Source organism: Aythya marila, assembly GCF_965140915.1.
Source record: "Aythya marila genome assembly, chromosome: 19".
NCBI classification, from domain to species: Eukaryota; Metazoa; Chordata; class Aves; order Anseriformes; family Anatidae; genus Aythya; species Aythya marila.
The window spans coordinates 403,377-421,044 of record NC_139060.1 but is presented as its reverse complement, the minus strand read 5'-3'; the positions used below and the strand labels follow the sequence as shown (position 1 = coordinate 421,044).

Below are 17,668 nucleotides of genomic sequence, written 5' to 3'. Positions count from 1 at the left end.
CCAGAGCCCTGGGGCAGCAGGGCAGGGGACAGGGAGGGTTTATCTCCCAGGCAGATGCCTTGTGCTTGGCAGAGCCCGTTGCTGCAGGCTCTGGGGCTCAGGATAGCTGGGGCCAGTCTCTTGCTCTGCCACTGAACTGTTAGTGGCCCTGAGAAAGTCGCCTTCATCCTGGCACCCAGACTTTGGGGTTGTGGCTAGGTTAGCACTCTAATGAGGTACAGCAGCAGTTTTGAAACAAACTTTCTCCTCAGGCTCTGCATTTTCTTAGAGCTCAGATTGTCCACTTGAGAATGTAGCAGTGGTAAGTGCCAGCCCTGTGCAGAGTGGCTGTGTTATCAGGCAGCCGTGGGAGAGGGTCCTGACCCACTGTGCAACATGTCACTGCCTTCTGTGACTCTGCTTCCCAGCCCTTCCCAGGGAGGGGCTTGCTTTGTCCCAGAAGCTTGATCCTGCAGTGGTGGTGTCAGAAACCCTTGCTGTGGTCTTGAGATGTGGCAGTATGTGTGGGCTCAGCAGGGAGGCAGAGAAGCTGGGCCAATCACAGGATCCATGGCTACAAACAAAAGCAGTGGCGAAACAGGGCAGGAGCATACCAGAGCTCAACATCATTTCATCTTTGGAAAAAACTGACAAAGAGCAAGGACATCACCAGACAATCTTACCTACAGTACCTGTATTGCTAAGCTCCTGAGTGGTGGCTGAGTTGGGTACTGTACCTTGGCTGTGTTGTAGTACCCGTGTAAGGATTTGAGTCTTATCTGTGGGAGTATGACTGCCCAGAGTAGCTGATCTGTTCTAGGGGCTATTTGGGAGTTTGGTTATGATTTTTATTCTTCCTAGCATAGAATTTGAGGCAGGAGCCCTGGAGCATTGGAGGTTTGAGCAGAACAGCATCACCTCAGGATGGAGTGAAGCCAGGGCTCCCCCTGTCCCAAGCACAGGCAGTTCTCAGGTGCAGATGCTCAGCAGTCCTGAATGGTGCACGTTTGAGGATTTCTTTGCACAAAGGAAAAATCCACGACCTATGGCACCTTGACTCTGCTGGGACTGGGGGTGAGCAGAGCTGTGTGTATCTTTAGGGATGGGCTCTCAGATAACTGTCAATAGTTAATTAAACCTACACAGGATGTAAAGTGAACAGGTGAACTCTCAAGTTACCCCAGGCATCATGTGAGGGTAGAGCCAAGTGTGTTTGGCCATCTTTCCTGGTTGCTTTCTGTGCAAACATGTCTGGGACAGGAAAGCTTGTTGTCACTGGAGTTCCCAGCTTTGAAGTGCCAGTGATGGAAGGGTGCTGTTGTGTTTTATTTTGCATTTTATTTGAAAGTGCTGGCTGCGCAGGATTTTTTTTGGAGGAATAGTAAAGAGCAGCTGAGACTCCAGGAGCTGCTTCTGTGCCTCACCCTGGCCATTTGGGACCTGTTGCAGCAATGCCTGTACCAGGACACAGTGCACAGGCCTAGGGCCACAGCACCCAGTTCCTGACGAGAAGCTCCCAGAAGCTTCTTCCCAGCGCTAGATGAGAGCGGGGATCAGCCTTGGGCGGGGTTTGATCAGGCTGGGCTCTGCACTGACTCAGGATGCTCTTTGCCCCCCTCTTTGTTTGCAGCTGGTGCTGGGGAGGCGGGGGTGGCACGCACAGGCTGGGCTAGTGCTGGCGCAGCGCTGCCAGGCAGCATCCCCCTGAATCACCACCACAGCAGGAGGCTGCTCGTACACTGCTGCAGGGGTGGTGCAGGAACAGCATAGGGACAGTGTGGCCAGGCCTGGCCTGGCAAGGGCACCTGTTGCAGAGCGATTCACAGACACGGCATGAGCTGCTGCACTGCTCCTCCCCTGCAGCCAGGGCTGTGAGTGTGTGCAGGGCTCTGCCTCGCTCCACGGCCTCTCCCTTCCCACAAAGTAGAGAGGGGTGGCAGTGCCTTCCCCCATACTGGAGTGTGGTCATGGCCCTGCAGGCGCTGGCACCATTCAGCCTGTGCTAAGGCCAGGCACCTCTTGCCAGTGGGAAGGTGGATGTGTCCTGGGCTTGTGTGGGTGTGTGGAACCTGTTTCACTGTGTGCTGCTTTGCGTGAGCCAAAGCTGTGAAGGGCAGTGCACTTTTAGTAGGCAGCACTGGGGCACTGTACAGGGGGGATGCTGCAGGACTCTCCAAGGGGCTGTAGGTGCTGTTTGGAGGGCAGCAAGGGGCTGTAAATGATTTCCTTCCCTCTTCATGTGCAAAGCTCCAGAGGAGCAACAAGGAGCCAAAGACACTGGATGCTGTGTTGTGTCTGAGCCTCAGCCTTCCCAAGTGTAGCAGGGCTCACATCCAAGGTCCGTGCATGGCAGAGCTTGTGCTTCAGGTGGAGCAGACGTAGTGCTGGGCTGTCAGGACTACTTGTGAGTTGGCTTAAACTGGTCTCCCCCTCTGCAGGTGTTGGTTTGAGTGCAGAGAGGAGGTGGATGGGTAGAGGCTTTGGGTGTCACTTCTCAGCACCACCTGGGAGCAGTGCTGTGGCCAGCCCAGGAGCTGGTCCAGCATTGTCCCTGGTGCCACGTCCTGATGGACCCTTCCTGCTGGCACTCAGTGACAGCAGTGCCCTCTCACTTCTTTACTGTGAGGGTGACAGAGCACTGGAACAGGTTGTCTGGAGAGGTTGTGGAGTCTCCTTCTCCAGGGATATTCAAAACCCGTCTGGATGCCATCCTGTGCAATGTGCCTGCTTGGCAAGGCGGTTGGGCTAGATGATCTTCAGAGGTCCCCTCCAACCTCAGCCATTCTGTGGGGCTGGCACAGGGGAGGAGCTGTCCTTTGCTCTCCTGTGGCTCCCCTCTTGGGGTCATGAGAGGCTTCAGCAAGCCCAGGCAGGGATTTCCTTGTCCTCCAGAAACATCAGGACCTCTAGCTTCCCCAGGCTGTCCTGAGCCAACAGTGCCAGTGCTGTCTGCTGGGCAAAGCCAGAGGCAGGTTTTGAGGAGTGGAAAGAGGTGTCTGTGGGACCAGTGACAATGGGCACAACTTGGGCCAGAAGAAATTGTGACTAGACGCAGGGGTAACAGCAGCCAGGCCCAGTGGATGGGCCAGTGGGGTGGGTTTGGCGGCCCTGGTGTGACCAGGGTTGTACTACAGGTGGCCCCATGGCTTGAAGCAGGCCCTGCTTTGTCTGGAGCATGGTACAGAGACCGAGGCTGGAGGGCAGTCACCAAGGGTCAGGGCACAGGCCAGACACGGCCTTTTGGTGTCCTAGCAGGGCTGGGGGTGCTCAGCCAGGTGGTGACCACCAGTGGGTATCAGTGTCTGGATCCCTGCTGGGGTGCCGCAACAGAACTGGCCTTGGATGTGGAGCATGCCTGGCAGGGAGCTCCACCTGGCTTCCTCTCTTAGGTACTGTGGGTTTGTGTGGATCCGAACACTGTGCTGGGATGCTGGGGTCTCTGATAATCTTCTCTCACAGGGACCACAACTTAACCCATTTGTACTTCTCAGCTCTAAGACCATATTTGCAGTAAGCAGGTATTTGATGATGCTGCAACTAAAGTTTGGAGCCATCAATACACTTAAAATATTTTCACTAGTCTTTAAAATTAGGGTGTAGATTCTCAAGGAGTTGAACCCCTGTTCCCTGGGCCTCTTGCAGGCTGTCACCTTCTGCTTTGTGGGCAGTGCTGGGGCCTGCAGGAGAGACTGGTGGGGAAATGGCAGCTGCAGGGCTCTGTTCCCTCCCTCCTCCCCAGGGAAGAGGTTGGGCAAACCCTGCCCCTCCCTCTTAAATTCAGAACAGGGGCTCACCACAGGCCAGTCTTGACTGAGCTATGTAACCTGGTGCTACTATGCCTGGATCAGGCCTAGTAAATATCCTTGTTTCTGCCAGGAGAGCAGCTGTCCCCCCATGTCCTGGTGACAGACCAGGGCTGGAGAGGGTGCTGGTATGGTAGTTCTGGGGTGGGGGGACCTTGCTGGAGTTGCCACAGGGTTTGCATTAGAGAAGTGGTTGAGAGGCAGCTGCCTGGTCCCAGCCTGGGGAGGCTCCTGGCTGCACCTCTGCTAGGCTGTGCTGGCTGAAGGTGATGGCCATGGGCTTAGGGAGATTTCTTGGAGCAGGCAGGAGAGATGGAGCGAACTTCTGGCTGATAGCAGTGGGCATAGAGAGCTGCCTCGGCCCTGGGCCTGGCTGCAGGGGGCATCTGGCTCAGCTATCCAGACATGCAGACAACCACGTGTCCCATGGCAGCTGGACTGGGGCAGCTGGGGACACCAGTGAAGCTGTCCTGCCAAAGTCCATGGTCCAGTGTCTGCTTGGCAGATGAAGACCTCACAGCCCATGGTAGCCTCTGGCTGCAGTGTGTCCTTCAGCTACCTGTGGCACTGGTCCCGAGTGCTGGCTGGCAGGGGACCACAGCCCTGTCAGTGGGGGTCACTGTGCCAGGCCGGGCCCTTTGCTCTTGCCCCTTGCTGGGCCTTGTCCCATGGGTTATGTCCAGTGCTTCCCCTAGCACGGTGCCCTCCTCTTGCCCCTGCACTTACTCTGCCAGGGTGTCATGTTCCAGGGCACTGTGTGGCCTCCCCTGGGAGCTGCCTGCCTTGGCCAGTGCCATGCGAGCAGCACTTGTGCCAGCCCCTGTGCCTGCCTGGCTTGGAGCTTCAGGCTGGAGCCAGGAGTGTGAGAGAGGCTGAGCACATGGGCCCGACCTGCATGTGCACCATATATATGCCATGTGTACGTGTACATTCCCCCGCAGCTGCATGGACCATGAGCAGGTGCCCCACATTTGTGCAAACACAGCAGTGGTGGCCTCATCCTGTTCAGCCCTCTGGCCAATTGAGGTGGATGCCTGCATGTGGAGGGGCTTGTATGCATCTGTGGGCTGGATCCCTCCAGTAGCGGGGCTCAGGACCTGCCCCAGCCAGGCCTCCCCCATTGCTGGCACCCAGGCACCTGGGACCCTGGGACCTGCATCTCTCCTGGTGCTGAACTTGTGCAAGTACATGCAGAGCTGACCCAGTGCAGAGTCAAGAGTGGAACTGGGAAGGAAGGCGGTCCAGATCTTCTGATCAGTGTGGGGCATGGCTGGGCAAGTATACTGAACAGCCATGCTTACAAGGGCACAGCTATTTCTACTCCTTATCCATCTGTTTTTTGTAGCATCACTTCCTGGTCAACCAGATCCTTGCCTTTCCCTGTCTGTGCTTTCTCCCACAGTAAGTCCTGTGCAATCCCAAAATGCTCTTGCTGTGTCCTCCAGTGTTCCACACCCATAGGTGGTGACCCCTGCTGGCACTGTGTCCACTGGCTGCTCTGGTGGCAGGTGGCCCTGCTGGGTGCCACCCCCGTGGGGGACTGAGGCTGTGCTGGGACAGGGTGTTCCTTCCCCATGGGCAGGCCCCCTTGCCTGCCTATGTCCCTCTGCCCCGCTGTAGGTGGGCAGAGGCACTCTAGCACATAACCTGGCTGTGGGAAGGACTGGGCAGTTTGGAGCAGTTGCTGTTTCCCCTGCACTCTCTTAGGGCAGGCATGATGGGAGACCCTGGAGTCCAGCTGTGGGTGGGAGAGTCTGGAGGAGATGAGGCTGGAGTGTGGGTGGCATTGCAGTACCCTCTGCGTGATGGGCTGGGTGACAGAGTTCGGGGCATGTGCTGGGCTTGGGGGTGAGAGCACCCATGTCTGCTCTCTCTGGGTGTGAGGCAGCCTTAACCCTATGCCCAAGGTGTTTAGCACTGTGTGGGCAGCCTGGGGCTGAAAGGACAGGATCAGTCCCTGCGGTGTGGGTTGGTGAGCCCTGCTCTGCCACCACGTCTGTCTGTGTCGGGGGCACCCAGCCCTGGCATTGAGGGGCATGGCAGTGCATAGGGGGTGCCCAGTGCTGCTCTGGGGTCGGGGTCAGGGATGGGGGATATCTTTGCTACCCAATCTCATTTCTGGTTTGTCCTGGAGATGGAGCCGAGCAAAAGGTCAATGACCTGCTTTAAAGAAGAAAAAAAAACAAAACAAAACAAAACAAAACACACACAACAACAAACAGGCGCTTCCTTTTGCCAACAAGGACCAAACAATCCCCAAAGGAGGGACCTGCCTGGTACGGATGCAACATGGGGTGTTGGGGGTGGTAGTGGAAGGACAGACTTGCACCCGTGTGTGCACAGAGGCACGATTGTGTGTCTGGTAAACAGGCAGGGGAGGGGGACAGGCGTGGGTACAGGGGTGGTGACAGTGGGGGTGGTGCCTGGGACCAGTGGTGCCACACAGACAGGGATCCCCCCCATCCCTGGCACCGCTCCCAGGCAGCCTGGCTTCCTTCCTGCAGCACCCCCATCCCTGTCCCTTCCAGCCCTTGTTCCACCGTTCTCTTCTTCCCTCCAAATCAGTGGTTCCCAGCATGGAGTGGGCAGTGAGGAAGCTTTGCAGGGAGCTTTGCTGGGGCTGCAGCGAGGCCCTTGAGCAGCACCTATGGGTGCAGCACCCATTGATGCAGCCATGCCTTGCCCACAGACCCTCCTGGTCATGGCCATGCACCAGCATGGGGTACGGGCAGAGGGGTCCCTCTGCTCACTGCCCTTTGCTGGGCAGAATTGTTTTTTATCTGAGCAGTTCCAGCCCATGGCTGAGGCTGGTGAAGAGGTGTTGCCATCAGAGACAGAAAGGCCTGGCTGTCACCTGTTGCAGTTTGTGTCTTTCCAGTCAGACACTTTTGTTTTAAAACCCTGTATTAAAAACAAAACAAAACCATTTCCCATTTCTGTGCCTGACCAATCTGGTGGCTTTCTATGATGGAGTGACTGCGTTAGTTGACAAAGGAATACCAATCAATGTCATCTACCTCAGCTTCTGCAAGGCCTTTGGCATGCATCCTGGTCTCCAAATTGGAGAGAGATGGATTTGATGGGTGGACCGTTCAGTGGATAAGGAATTGGCTTGAAGGTCACACCCAGAAAGTGATGCTCAATGGCTCTATGTCCAAGTGGAAGCTGGTGATGAGTGGTGTACCTCAGGGGTCTGTCCTGGGACCAGTACCATTTACATCAATGACAGAGACAGTGGGATCGAGTGCAGATGACACCAAGCTGAGTGGTGCAGTTGATACGATAGAAGGAAGGGATGCCATCCAAAGGGACTTGGATAAATAAGAGAAGTGGGCCCACATGAACCTAATGAGGTTCAACAGAATCACAGAATGACACAATTGTTTAGGTTGGAAGAGATCTCCAAAATCACCTAGTCCAACCCATGACCTAACACTGACCGGTCCTACACTAAACCATATCACTAAGCTCTACATCTAAATGTCTTTTAAATACCTCCAGGGATGGTAACGTGACCACTTCCATGGGCATCCCATTCCAATGCCTAACAACCCTTTCAGTAAAGAGGTTTTTCCTAATATCCAACCTAAACCTCCCCTGGCAAAACTTTAGCCCATTCCCCCTCATCCTATCACCAGGCGCATGGGAGAATAGAGCAATCCCCACCTCACTACAGCCTCCTTTAAGGTACCAACAAGTCAAAGTGCAGGGTGCTGCACCTGGGACAGGGCAATCCCAGACATGAGTACAGAGAGGGAGAAGAACTCATTGAGAGCAGCTCTGCAGAGAATGACTTGGGGGTTTTGGTGGATAAAAAGCTCGACGTGATGCAGCAGTGTGCATTTGCAGCCCAGAAGGCCAACTGCATTCTGGGCTGCATCAACAGAGGGGTGGGCAGCAGGTTGAGGGAGGTGATTGTGCCCCTCTGCTCTGCCCTTGTGAGGCCCCTCTTGGAGTACTGTGTCCAGGTCTGGAGCCCCCAGCACAAGAAGGATGTGGAGCTGTCAGAGTGGGTCCAGAGGAGGGCCACAAAGATGGAGCCCAGCCTGGGCTGCCTGTGCTATTGGGGTCGGTGTTTCCTGGGGATTTGCAGCAATTTGCCATATGCAGCTGTTTGAAAATCCTGTCCAACTGTTGCTTTCTGGGAAGGCACAGAGGGGGTGTAAGGAGGTCGGGATCCCCTGCACTGCCCCCAGTCATTCATGGAGATGGTGCCAGGTCCTGATCGAATGTCTCCTCACCCTGACAGCATTGAAGTCTGCTGCCTACATTGGGTTCACAGGTGAGATGGGGCTGGGAGCTCCTTGGGGCCCGGCTCCAATAGCAGAGCAATCACACAGGGGCACTCTGGGCATGCCAGGCCAGCCGCAGGGACCCAGCAGGGACAAGGGGATGTCATGACCAGGCAGTTGCTGGCTGGGAAGGCACTGCCAGGAGGGTGCCTGTGGCTCTTCATAGGCCACAAGGACCTGGGGCCGTTGTCCGCCCTGGGCAGCTCCAGCTGTGGTGGCCCATCTGGTTTGGGCTCATGCCCTAGCACACTGTCTGATGGGCCCATCCTGTCCCATGGTGCCCCCTGGCAGTGCTTTCCCTGCAGAATGGAACAGGCAGGGTGTGGGCAGGGATTAGCTGGAGAACCTCAGGTGTCTCAGCCATTGTGGTGCCACCATCCACCTGGGCACAGTGCTGTGCTGCACTGGGGCATGGGGCAGGGGCTGCCCTAGGGACCTTCATCCTGCTCATGCCTCTCCCTGGTGGAGGTCCTGTCCCTGGCTGTCATAGTCCCTCTGCTTTGTGTCATCTGCAGTGGGTGCTGACTTTTGAGATCTTCATCCCACTGGTGCTCTTCTTCATCCTCCTGGGACTGCGACAGAAGAAGCCAACCATCCCTGTGAAGGAAGGTGAGTGTGATCTGGTGCTGCCTGGGACACGCATACTTGGGGGCAGTCTAGGCCCTCCCCTCCCCCCACAAGGCACTGGAGAGCTTTTCCAGCAGCTGTCCCCAGGAACAGCCTGAGGCTTAGGAGGACACTCTGACAGCTGGCAGGGACCCAGAGGAGCCTTTTGGGGACATAGGTTAGGGGAGGGGCTGCAGACAAGTGCTGTTGCAGAAGATGGGCCGGAGAGCAATAGGACTTCTTTGCCAAGGGAGCTTCCTGGAGCTGACCAGGACCAAGCAGCCTTCAGATGCCATCAGCAGGGACATCTTATCTCTGCCCGAAGGCATTCGTGGGACAGAGGGGTGGTGGGGCTGGGTGGTTCTGGGAGAGCTGCAGTGCCCCCAAGCACCAGGGGAGCAGCTGGGAGGCTCTGGGAAGGGACAGGGGGATGTGCTCTGTGTGCAGCTCCTTGCATTGCTTCAGGGGGACTCTGGGGCTTGCTGGAGCCAGGGTGAGGCCAGAAAATTGATGGGGCAGGAGCTCAGGGTGTCCCGGAGATGCACAGCTGGAGCTCCATGGGTACCGTGCTGTCAGGAAGAAGTGGCAATGCAGAGCTTGTCTGGCCTTTGTGTGGCAGCAAGATGCCTCAGAAGATGTCTCCCTGGGCAGGTGCCTTCCATGGGTAGAGGGACAGATGCCTCAGGGCAGCACAGCGGAGCCAGGGGAGGCGCCGGCAGCTGGCGGCCATGGCCCAGTGTGACAGTGATCTGAACACATGCTGGTGAGGGAGAGCCCAGCTGAGGAGCATAGGGGATGAGCTGAGGGTGGCCGGCGCTGCCCCGATTCCTGCCCTGGTGCTGATATGTGCTCTGTGTTGTGTTTTTTGGTTTGTTTTTTCTTTCTTTTCTCTCACATTTTCTTTTTCTTTCCCACCATCACCCCTGCCCGCCTGCCCTCCATGCCTCTACTGCATGCTCCAGTCTGTAAGTTGGTTGGATGGGTGGGTGCCTCTCCCCTTCCCCTGCCATTGCCAGCAAAATCTTTTGGGGAGAAAGAGACCAGTTTGGATCAGCTCACTCTGGCCTAATTAGCACCTCTGTAACCTGTTGCCTTCCTTCTCCCTCCTTGGCTGGTGAAGATGAGCTTGGGCAGTGCAGTGTGGCCCTGCCTGACTACCTGCGTTGTGCCAGCCACCTGTGGCCCTCATGGCCCTGGCCCCCGCTGTTGCTGACCAGCCCGGGCCAGCTCCAGACACTGCCTCTAGTGTGTTTTCCTTGCTGAGGCTGAGTTTAGTAGGTGCTGGGGCCACTCATGGCTGTGACCTTGGCTGATTGGGCTGCAGAGGGCATGCCAGGCCTGGCAGAGGCCCCTCTCTCCCATCTTGTTGCCTCTCTCCTGGGGCAAACTCTGCTGCCTGCAGGCTGCAGTGCAGCTCATGATCGCCCAGTTGTGCCTGTGACCCACCGGCTGTCCCCAAAGCAGCCAGTCTGGAGGCAGCTCTGGTCCCCTGCCACCAGGTCCCTGTCCCAGTCCCTTGCAGCTGGGACGGAGCTGGGACACAGCACTAGCAGAAGGAATCAGAAGGACAGCAAGAAGTCACCCAGATGCTAGTGTTGTCACCTCACCGTGGCACAGCTTTCAGCATGGAGCCCATCTCAAGCAGGCTGTTGGCCCATCTATCTATGCCGGGCCATGTCTGCCCTGGGCTGTCCCCATTTGTGCCCAGAAGCCCGTCTTCACCAGCTCTCCTGTCGCAGCTGTGTTAACAGCACTGACCCACCTCTAACCAGGGGCACCAGTGGGTAAAGGGCTAACCCCACCCAGCCCTGCCAGGTGCTGCCCAGTGACAGCCTTTGGTCCTCTTCAGGAAGGATCCGTGCAGGCTGCTGTGCTTGCCCTGCCCAGGGAATGAGGGGGAAAGGCTGCAGCTGGTGAGGGCTCAATCCTGTCTGGGAGTGAACACTTGCTGCCTCCTCACTGCTCCTCATTTTGTCCATCTCCCCCCTCACCGTGTCTCCATTTCTCACCTCCATCAGTCTCACGTCGGGGCAGCCAGGTGGGGAGGAGGATGGGTCTCAAGAGGGGCCCTGGCCTGTGAGTGACAGCTCTTCCCTGTTGTGTTCTTCCTTCTTCTCTTCCTCTGGAAATGCAGCAGTGCCTCTGAGGTTACTAACAAGGGCGGCCAAGAGGCCAGGGGAAGTTGGTGGCACTCCAGTGGGCAAGTGTCAGAAGTCAGCGTCATCTTGGGGCTGAGTGGCCACCATCATCTGGGGGGGAATGGGCACAGGCAAGGTGGCACAAGCTGGGGTGGCTGTGGAGGTGGGCATGATTTGCCCCCAGCCCCAAGGGGGTGCCAGCAGGGACAGTCTTGGTGGCCATGCAGGAAGGCTGCAAACTTCTGACCTTGGCTGTCCAACGTCCCCTGGGGCTCGCAGGGCGCACCAAGTGCTTCTCTCTGAACTGAGTGTCTGTCTCTCTGGTGGCCCCTGCCTCTCCTTTTTCCTGCCCCTGCCTTCCCCTGCCTCTTCTGTGCTCTCTCACTGGCTCCAGCTTTCTACACGGCGGCCCCACTCACCTCGGCTGGGATCCTGCCTATCATGCAGTCCCTGTGTCCCGATGGCCAGCGTGATGAGTTTGGCTTCCTGCAGTACTCCAACTCCACGTGAGTCACACTCTTGCTGCACTGTTCTTGGTCCTGCCCATGTGCACACACACATGGACATGCAAATATGTACACATGCATGCACACGTGCCTGCATGCATGTACACACATGCACATGTGCACAGCATGCCTGTTCTCACACTGGCAACATCCCCCTGGGGAAGGTGCAGAAGCAAGCATCATCTGATGCATTTGTGCGCAGCGTCCCTTGTCCCCTGGGAGCAGGGGAAATCTCAGCCCATCTCCCCTGCACTTGCAGCATCCCAGGTGCCTTGCACTGTGCTGGGAGGAGGTGGCCCTGGGGACACCTGGAGGTGCTGCAGCTCTACTCTGCATCCCTGGCACATGTTTAGGCTCAGTGCAGGCGAGTGCAGCAGCATGAGGCCATGCTGTCTGGGTGCTGCAGTTCCTGAGGGGCCCTTCCCCCTGGGCAATGTGTGTTCCATCCCTGAAGCTGCAGTAGTGCTGTGCTCCCTACAGGGTGACGCAGCTCCTGGAGCACCTCAGTGAGGTGGTGGAGCAGAGTAACTTGTTTGACCCAGACCACCCGGGCCTGGAGGAGGAGCTGGAATCCCTGCGTCGGCGCCTGGAGGCCCTCAGCAGCAGCGAGCCCAGCTCCATGGAGACCCACTTCAGCAGTCAAGCAGGTAGGCTGTGTCCTGCCAGGGATGGAGGTGTTTCTTCACGGGGTGCCCAGCAATGTGGCAGTGCCCTGCCACTGCTCCTCCTGGCTGCATGCTATGAGATGTCCATGCATGGGGCCAGGCTGTGTCCCCTCTGATCATGGGCTGCTCTGACCTCCTGCTTTGCTCCTTGCCAGGGTCTGGCTTCACACTGGGGTGGGCAGCCAAGGACCAGGGCGAGCTGCAGCGCTTCCTCATGCAGAACCTGTCCCTCCCCAACGACACGACTGAGCTCCTCTTGGGCTCCAGCATTGACCTGCGGGAGGTGGGTGATGGCATGGGGATTGCAGGACGCTGCACTGCAGCAGCGGGCAAGTGCGTCCCAACCCAGACTGAGCCCTGAGTGCCCGATCCGTGGGGTGGGGGCCAGTGGGCACCCAGCAGGGACTCATCCTACCCTGTGCCAGGGCACTGCTGGGCAGTGGGGTCCTTCTGCTCCTAGCATGCTCAGCAGACTTTTCCCGTCCCTGGTGCAGGTATATCACCTGTTGTTTGGGTCCTCTCCTTTGGCACCAGACAATGTCCATGAACAAGACCTGTGGGATCAGTTTGGACCCAGTGACAAGATCTCACAGCTGGAGGTGAGGAACGTGCAGGGGATGCGGTGGGGCACAGCTTGTCCTCCACATCCCCTCTGCACTGGCCTGCCTAGCTCTGCCGTGCATGCAGGATGGTTTAGAGTTATCTGTCCAGTCAGAGGGGATGTGATGGAACATTTTCGGATGTTCAGAGCAACAGTAAGGTCACCTGGCTCCCATTGTGGTGCTGCCACCGATTCCCCAAGTGCTATGAGGTGGGCCAGTGCCCACAACTCAGTTTGCCACGGCAATGGGTGGTGGCATTGCCTGGAGGAGAGGAGGAAAACATTACCCCCTGTGGCCTGGGATGCTCTTGGCTGTGAGGACTGAGCCTCATGCCCTGCCCAGGATGGTGCTCCACCAGATCTGCATGCCCCCTTTTTCTTTCCCCTCTGTGAAAACTCTGGATGTGGGTGCTGTGGGGCCATTCACATGTGCTTGGGATGGAGGGAGACACTGGGGAGCCCCCACACTCCCAGACACCCTCTTTGGTCCTCTCGTAGAAGAGCCTTCCCAGCAGCTGGAGAAGCCTGCGGGAAGGGCTAGTCCACAGCACGCTGCGCAACCCCTCCACAGCCCTGCAGAGGCCAGCGTTGCTCCACCTGCTCTCTCAGGCCCTGGGCCTTGCCAGTGCCACCACGGCACCTACAGGCTCCTACAGCCCCCAGGCCTTCGTCAGGGAGATGGAGGTGAGTGCCTGGCTGGGGTGAGGAGGGGCATGGCTGCGGTGCCCTCAATGGGGCAGCTTAGCCACAGCTCCCTGCCCTGCAGGCTGTTCTCTTCACAGCACCAGTGCTGGAGCAGCTGACGTGCGAGCATAGCTCTGGGACGCTGCGCCGCCTCCTGCGTGTGGCCCCAAGCCAGCAGCCACTGCTGCAGGCATACCGGGTGCTGGTGTGCAATGGCAGCCGGGCAGCCCGCGAGGAGCGCTTCACCCTGCTGGCTGCTGAACTGCGGGACCAGCTGGATGTCCCCAAGATCATCAGCAGGGTGAGAACGGGGCTGGGGCATGGCTGCAGGAGCTGGCGAGTAGTGGGACTGGCAGCTGTGGCTCTGGGGTGTAGGGTGAGCCATGGGGCAGGGCTGTGTCCCAAACTGCTCTTCCCTAACTGCTGGGGGCTGCATTGGGATGCTTTGCCAGCCCTGGTTTCTGTGACATGCTTCAGTACATGGCCTCGCCCCTCCTTACCCCACATGGGCATCTCCCCTGTCTAACTCCAAGGCCTGCTGGGGATGGTGCTCACAGCTCCAGTGTGACCCCAGATGATGTTCCCCTGCTGGCACCCACTCTGGCACTGCCTGTTGGAAGTGATGAGGGGCAGAGCTATGCTGGGTGTCCATAGCATCCTCACAGAGCGTCCCAGCAGGGTCTGCACCTTTCCCTGGTGCCTACAATGCCCTTGGGAGCACAGCTTATTGAGGCTGTGTCTGAGGTCCCCCTCCTCGTTCCATCCTTGTCTGACAGACACTTCTCACAGGTTCCCCAGCAAGACCCTGCCGGTATTTGGCTGTGCTCCTACTGTCTGATTGCTGTGGATGCAATATGATGAGTCTGGGACACAGCTCCAACCTTTTAACCAAGAATGGGGATGTCATCACTTGGAATCCCCCTTAATCCCCTCCTTTTGGGGGCGGGAGAGCAGGGCCCCTTTGCTTCAGCACCCTGGCTGTGAGTAATCCTCTTGCCTGCTTGTCTTCACAGCTGCAACTGGATGAGGTGAACAGCACGGCAGCCCAGCACCGGCTCCGCACCCTCCTAGAGGACCTCATGGAGATGGAGAAGGTTCTCCACGACATGGACATCCTCTCAGCACTGGCCAGGCTCCTGCCCAGGGGAGCCTGCACCAGCAAGGCTCCACCACCTACCGCCAACAGCACTGGCTGGGCCAGTGCTAATGCCACAGCCAGCAATGCCACGGTGGAAGAGGAGGGTTCCAGGGGGGACCTGGCTGGTGGTGACAACCCCCAGGGGCAGTTCTCAGCCTTTGTGCAGCTTTGGGCTGGTCTGCAACCCATCCTCTGTGGCAACAACCGGTAGGAGTCCCATGAGGAGAATGGGGCCAGGGAACTGCCTGAGCTGTGAGCTCCCTTCCTGGGGCAGGGTGCAGGGGAGCCCACCTTGCTTCTGCCAACGGTAAAGGGGCAGAATTGTCCCTCAATGAGTGTGCAGGATGTGGGTGCCACACCACATCCTTGTGCCGCTGCCAGGGGAAACTTCTCGCACCAGGCAGCACTGTGGCAGCACCTCACTGGCATAGGATTCAGTGGGAAATCTGCCACAGGGCTGCCTGCAGGGAGGGATGCTGGGGTTGGAGTGGAGTTTGCAGCCTGGACTGTGTTTGCAGGACAATTGAACCTGAGGCACTGAAGCAGGGCAACATGAGCTCTCTGGGCTTCACCAGCAAGGAACAGCGAAACCTAGGACTCCTTGTACATCTTATGACCAGCAACCCCAAAATTCTTTACGCTCCTGTGGGTACCGAAGTGGACAAGGTCATTCTGAAGGTGAGGGCTTCAGCTCATGAGGGTGCAGAGTCCAGGACCCTTTTGCTTCCTCTTCCACTAGCCCAGTCCACAAGGGACATCCATGCCCAAAGGAGCTCAGGAGGGCTTGGGGGGCTGGAGTTGAGCAGGCAGGAGGGATCCAGATGCCAGCAAGCACCTGTAGGGCAGTGGGCTGGTACCTCCATGGCTGCTAGGGTGGAGTGCAGCACTGTCCTGGAGAGCAGTTAACCCAGCATTTTCCCACAGCATGACCTTCCGACCCACAGGCCAACGAGACCTTTGCCTTTGTGGGCAATGTCACCCACTATGCCAAGGCATGGCTGAACATATCACCTGAGATCCGGGCCTACCTGGAAGAGGGCAGGCTGCAGAGACGCATCCGCTGGCTCCAGCAGGTAGGGTAGTGCTGTGGGGACTGAGCCTGCCTTAGGTTACTGCCCCATGGGCCGGAAAGGGGTGTCTTGCCCCCAGGCACCCCTTAGCTTCTATGCGTAGAGTGCTCAGGTGCTACTTGGATGCCTACCCTGCTCTTGCCCTGTGCAAGGCAGATACTGTCTTGCTGTCCACAGGAGGAGCATTAGAAAAGGGTTGGTCTCATCTGCGTCCACAGGGAGGGCAGTGCTGAGTGGCAGGGGTATCCCAGCTTCTGTCCTCCATGTCTTCCTCCCTGTTGCAGTTCACCACTGACCTCCACAAGCACCCAGAGATCCTGAATGTCTCCGAAAATGACCTTCTCCGCAACTTTCTCAATGGCAACTTCTCACTGCCCAATGCCAGCGTCCTGCTCCAGCAGCTGGACACTATTGATAATGCTGCCTGTGGCTGGGTCCACTTCATGGCCAAGGTGAGACTGCACCCATCTGTGGACATGCAGGCGCTTGGAGCAGCACCCACCACCAACAGCTGGGCTCTGCAGGGCCAAAGAGGGGTCAGATCTGCTCAGATCTCCTTCAGGCCATATGTTGGGAGACCTAGAGAGGAGACGATGGCTTCTCTGGTGTCACGAGCTTTGGGGGAAATGTCAGCAGTGGAGGTGCCCATCTGCTGGGTTCAGGTCACTTTTGTGGTCACTGTGGGGGGCACATGCCATAGAGGGGGTAAGGGGTCCATGACCAGAACCATGAGGTGTGATGGGATCTGCCTGGCCTTCCCCTCCTACCAGGTCAGTGTGGACATCTTCAAGGGCTTCCCAGATGAGGAAAGCATCGTCAACTACACACTGAACCAGGCCTACCAGGACAACGTCACAGTCTTTGCCAGTACGTCCCTTGGGAACCAGCTTCTTTGCAGGGGTCCCTGTAGCCATGTCTGAAGCCATCCCCCAGGCGTGGGGCCACTGGCTTTGGGACATGCTGCCTTGTGCATGTGTTGGGTGAATGAGTGGATCAAGTGTGCCAGCTCTCTCTTTGAGTACCTTGCTTCTCCCTCTGCTTTGTGCATAGATCCTGGCTGAGCCCCTACAAGCACAACTCCCTGCCACTGTCCTGGCTTGCCCACCACGGGTGCCTGTAGTCAGTGTGACAAGGGGACATGAGCACCATCCTTGGCCATTGTAGTCCTCGTCTCGCCCTCTGCTGCTACATGCTGAGCCCGGGGTCCTGGCCATCCCTGCATCCCTGCCTGTCACTGTGGGCTGGCCGGTGTGGCCATCTCCTGCAGTGCCACCAGGCTCTCCGCCTCTCCACTGCCCACAGGTGTGATCTTCCAGACCAACAGGGATGGCTCGCTGCCCCCGCATGTCATGTACAAGATCAGGCAGAACTCCAGCTTCACGGAGAAGACCAACGAGATCCGGCGTGCATACTGGCGGCCTGGACCCAACACTGGTGGCCGCTTCTACTTCCTCTATGGCTTTGTCTGGATCCAGGGTGAGTACCAGCTCCTTGCCCCACCATGGTCCCCATCCCTGCCCATACTGCCCACTCAGCCTGGCCTCTCCTACTCCCTAGACATGATGGAGCGTGCCCTCATCAACACTTTTGTTGGCCATGATGTGGTGGAGCCTGGCAACTATGTGCAGATGTTCCCATACCCATGTTACACCCGGGACGAGTGAGTAACACCCATGTGGGCATGACCTTCTCTCCTGCCCGTTGGGCAGTCCAAATTGGCCAGGACACTTCAGCTGGGGAACAAGGACAAGTCTGGGGGCTGCTGACATTAGGAGTGGTGAGCAACCAGTTATGCCCTGTGGCTTTGACCACCAAGCTAAGCAAGCAGCAAGTGGGGGAAGGATTTTTTTTTCCTCAGTTCATAGTTCAAGTGGGGAACTCGTGGCTGCAGGGTATGGTGACAGGACAAGGGGGAATGGGCTAAAGTTGCGCCAGGGGAGGTTTAGGTTGGATATTAGGAAAAACTTATTTACTGAAAGGGTTGTTAGGCATTGGAATGGGATGCCCAGGGACGTGGTTGAGTCACCATCCCTGGAGGTCTTTAAAAGACGTTCAGATGTTTAGATGTTCAGTGATATGGTTTAGTGAAGGACTGGTTAGTGTTAGGTCAGAGGTTGAACTCAGCAATCTTGAAGGTCTCTTCCAACCTAGATGATTCTGTGATTCTGTGTCTCAGAGACTGGATT

At 57.5% G+C, this 17,668-nt stretch overlaps 1 protein-coding gene across 5 annotated transcripts in view; it reads left to right on the top strand.

Annotated features, from left to right (window-relative positions):
* The window catches only part of ABCA2 (ATP binding cassette subfamily A member 2), a 42,027-nt gene that overhangs the window by 3,171 nt on the left and 21,188 nt on the right, over positions 1–17,668 (top strand). For 2 of the 5 annotated variants that reach the window (XM_082775467.1, XM_082775465.1), the window contains exons 2-15: positions 8,590–8,683; positions 11,213–11,324; positions 11,805–11,971; positions 12,145–12,272; positions 12,484–12,588; positions 13,089–13,274; positions 13,357–13,575; positions 14,288–14,619; positions 14,931–15,090; positions 15,357–15,485; positions 15,767–15,934; positions 16,253–16,349; positions 16,785–16,958; positions 17,040–17,142. In XM_082775467.1, the coding sequence (XP_082631593.1) occupies positions 8,590–8,683; positions 11,213–11,324; positions 11,805–11,971; positions 12,145–12,272; positions 12,484–12,588; positions 13,089–13,274; positions 13,357–13,575; positions 14,288–14,619; positions 14,931–15,090; positions 15,357–15,485; positions 15,767–15,934; positions 16,253–16,349; positions 16,785–16,958; positions 17,040–17,142 (2,174 nt within the window). Of the gene's footprint in view, positions 1–7,628; positions 8,065–8,589; positions 8,684–10,575; positions 10,757–11,212; positions 11,325–11,804; positions 11,972–12,144; positions 12,273–12,483; positions 12,589–13,088; positions 13,275–13,356; positions 13,576–14,287; positions 14,620–14,930; positions 15,091–15,356; positions 15,486–15,766; positions 15,935–16,252; positions 16,350–16,784; positions 16,959–17,039; positions 17,143–17,668 lie in introns of those variants that run through there. The other 3 variants (XM_082775466.1, XM_082775469.1, XM_082775468.1) reach the window with 3 other exon arrangements.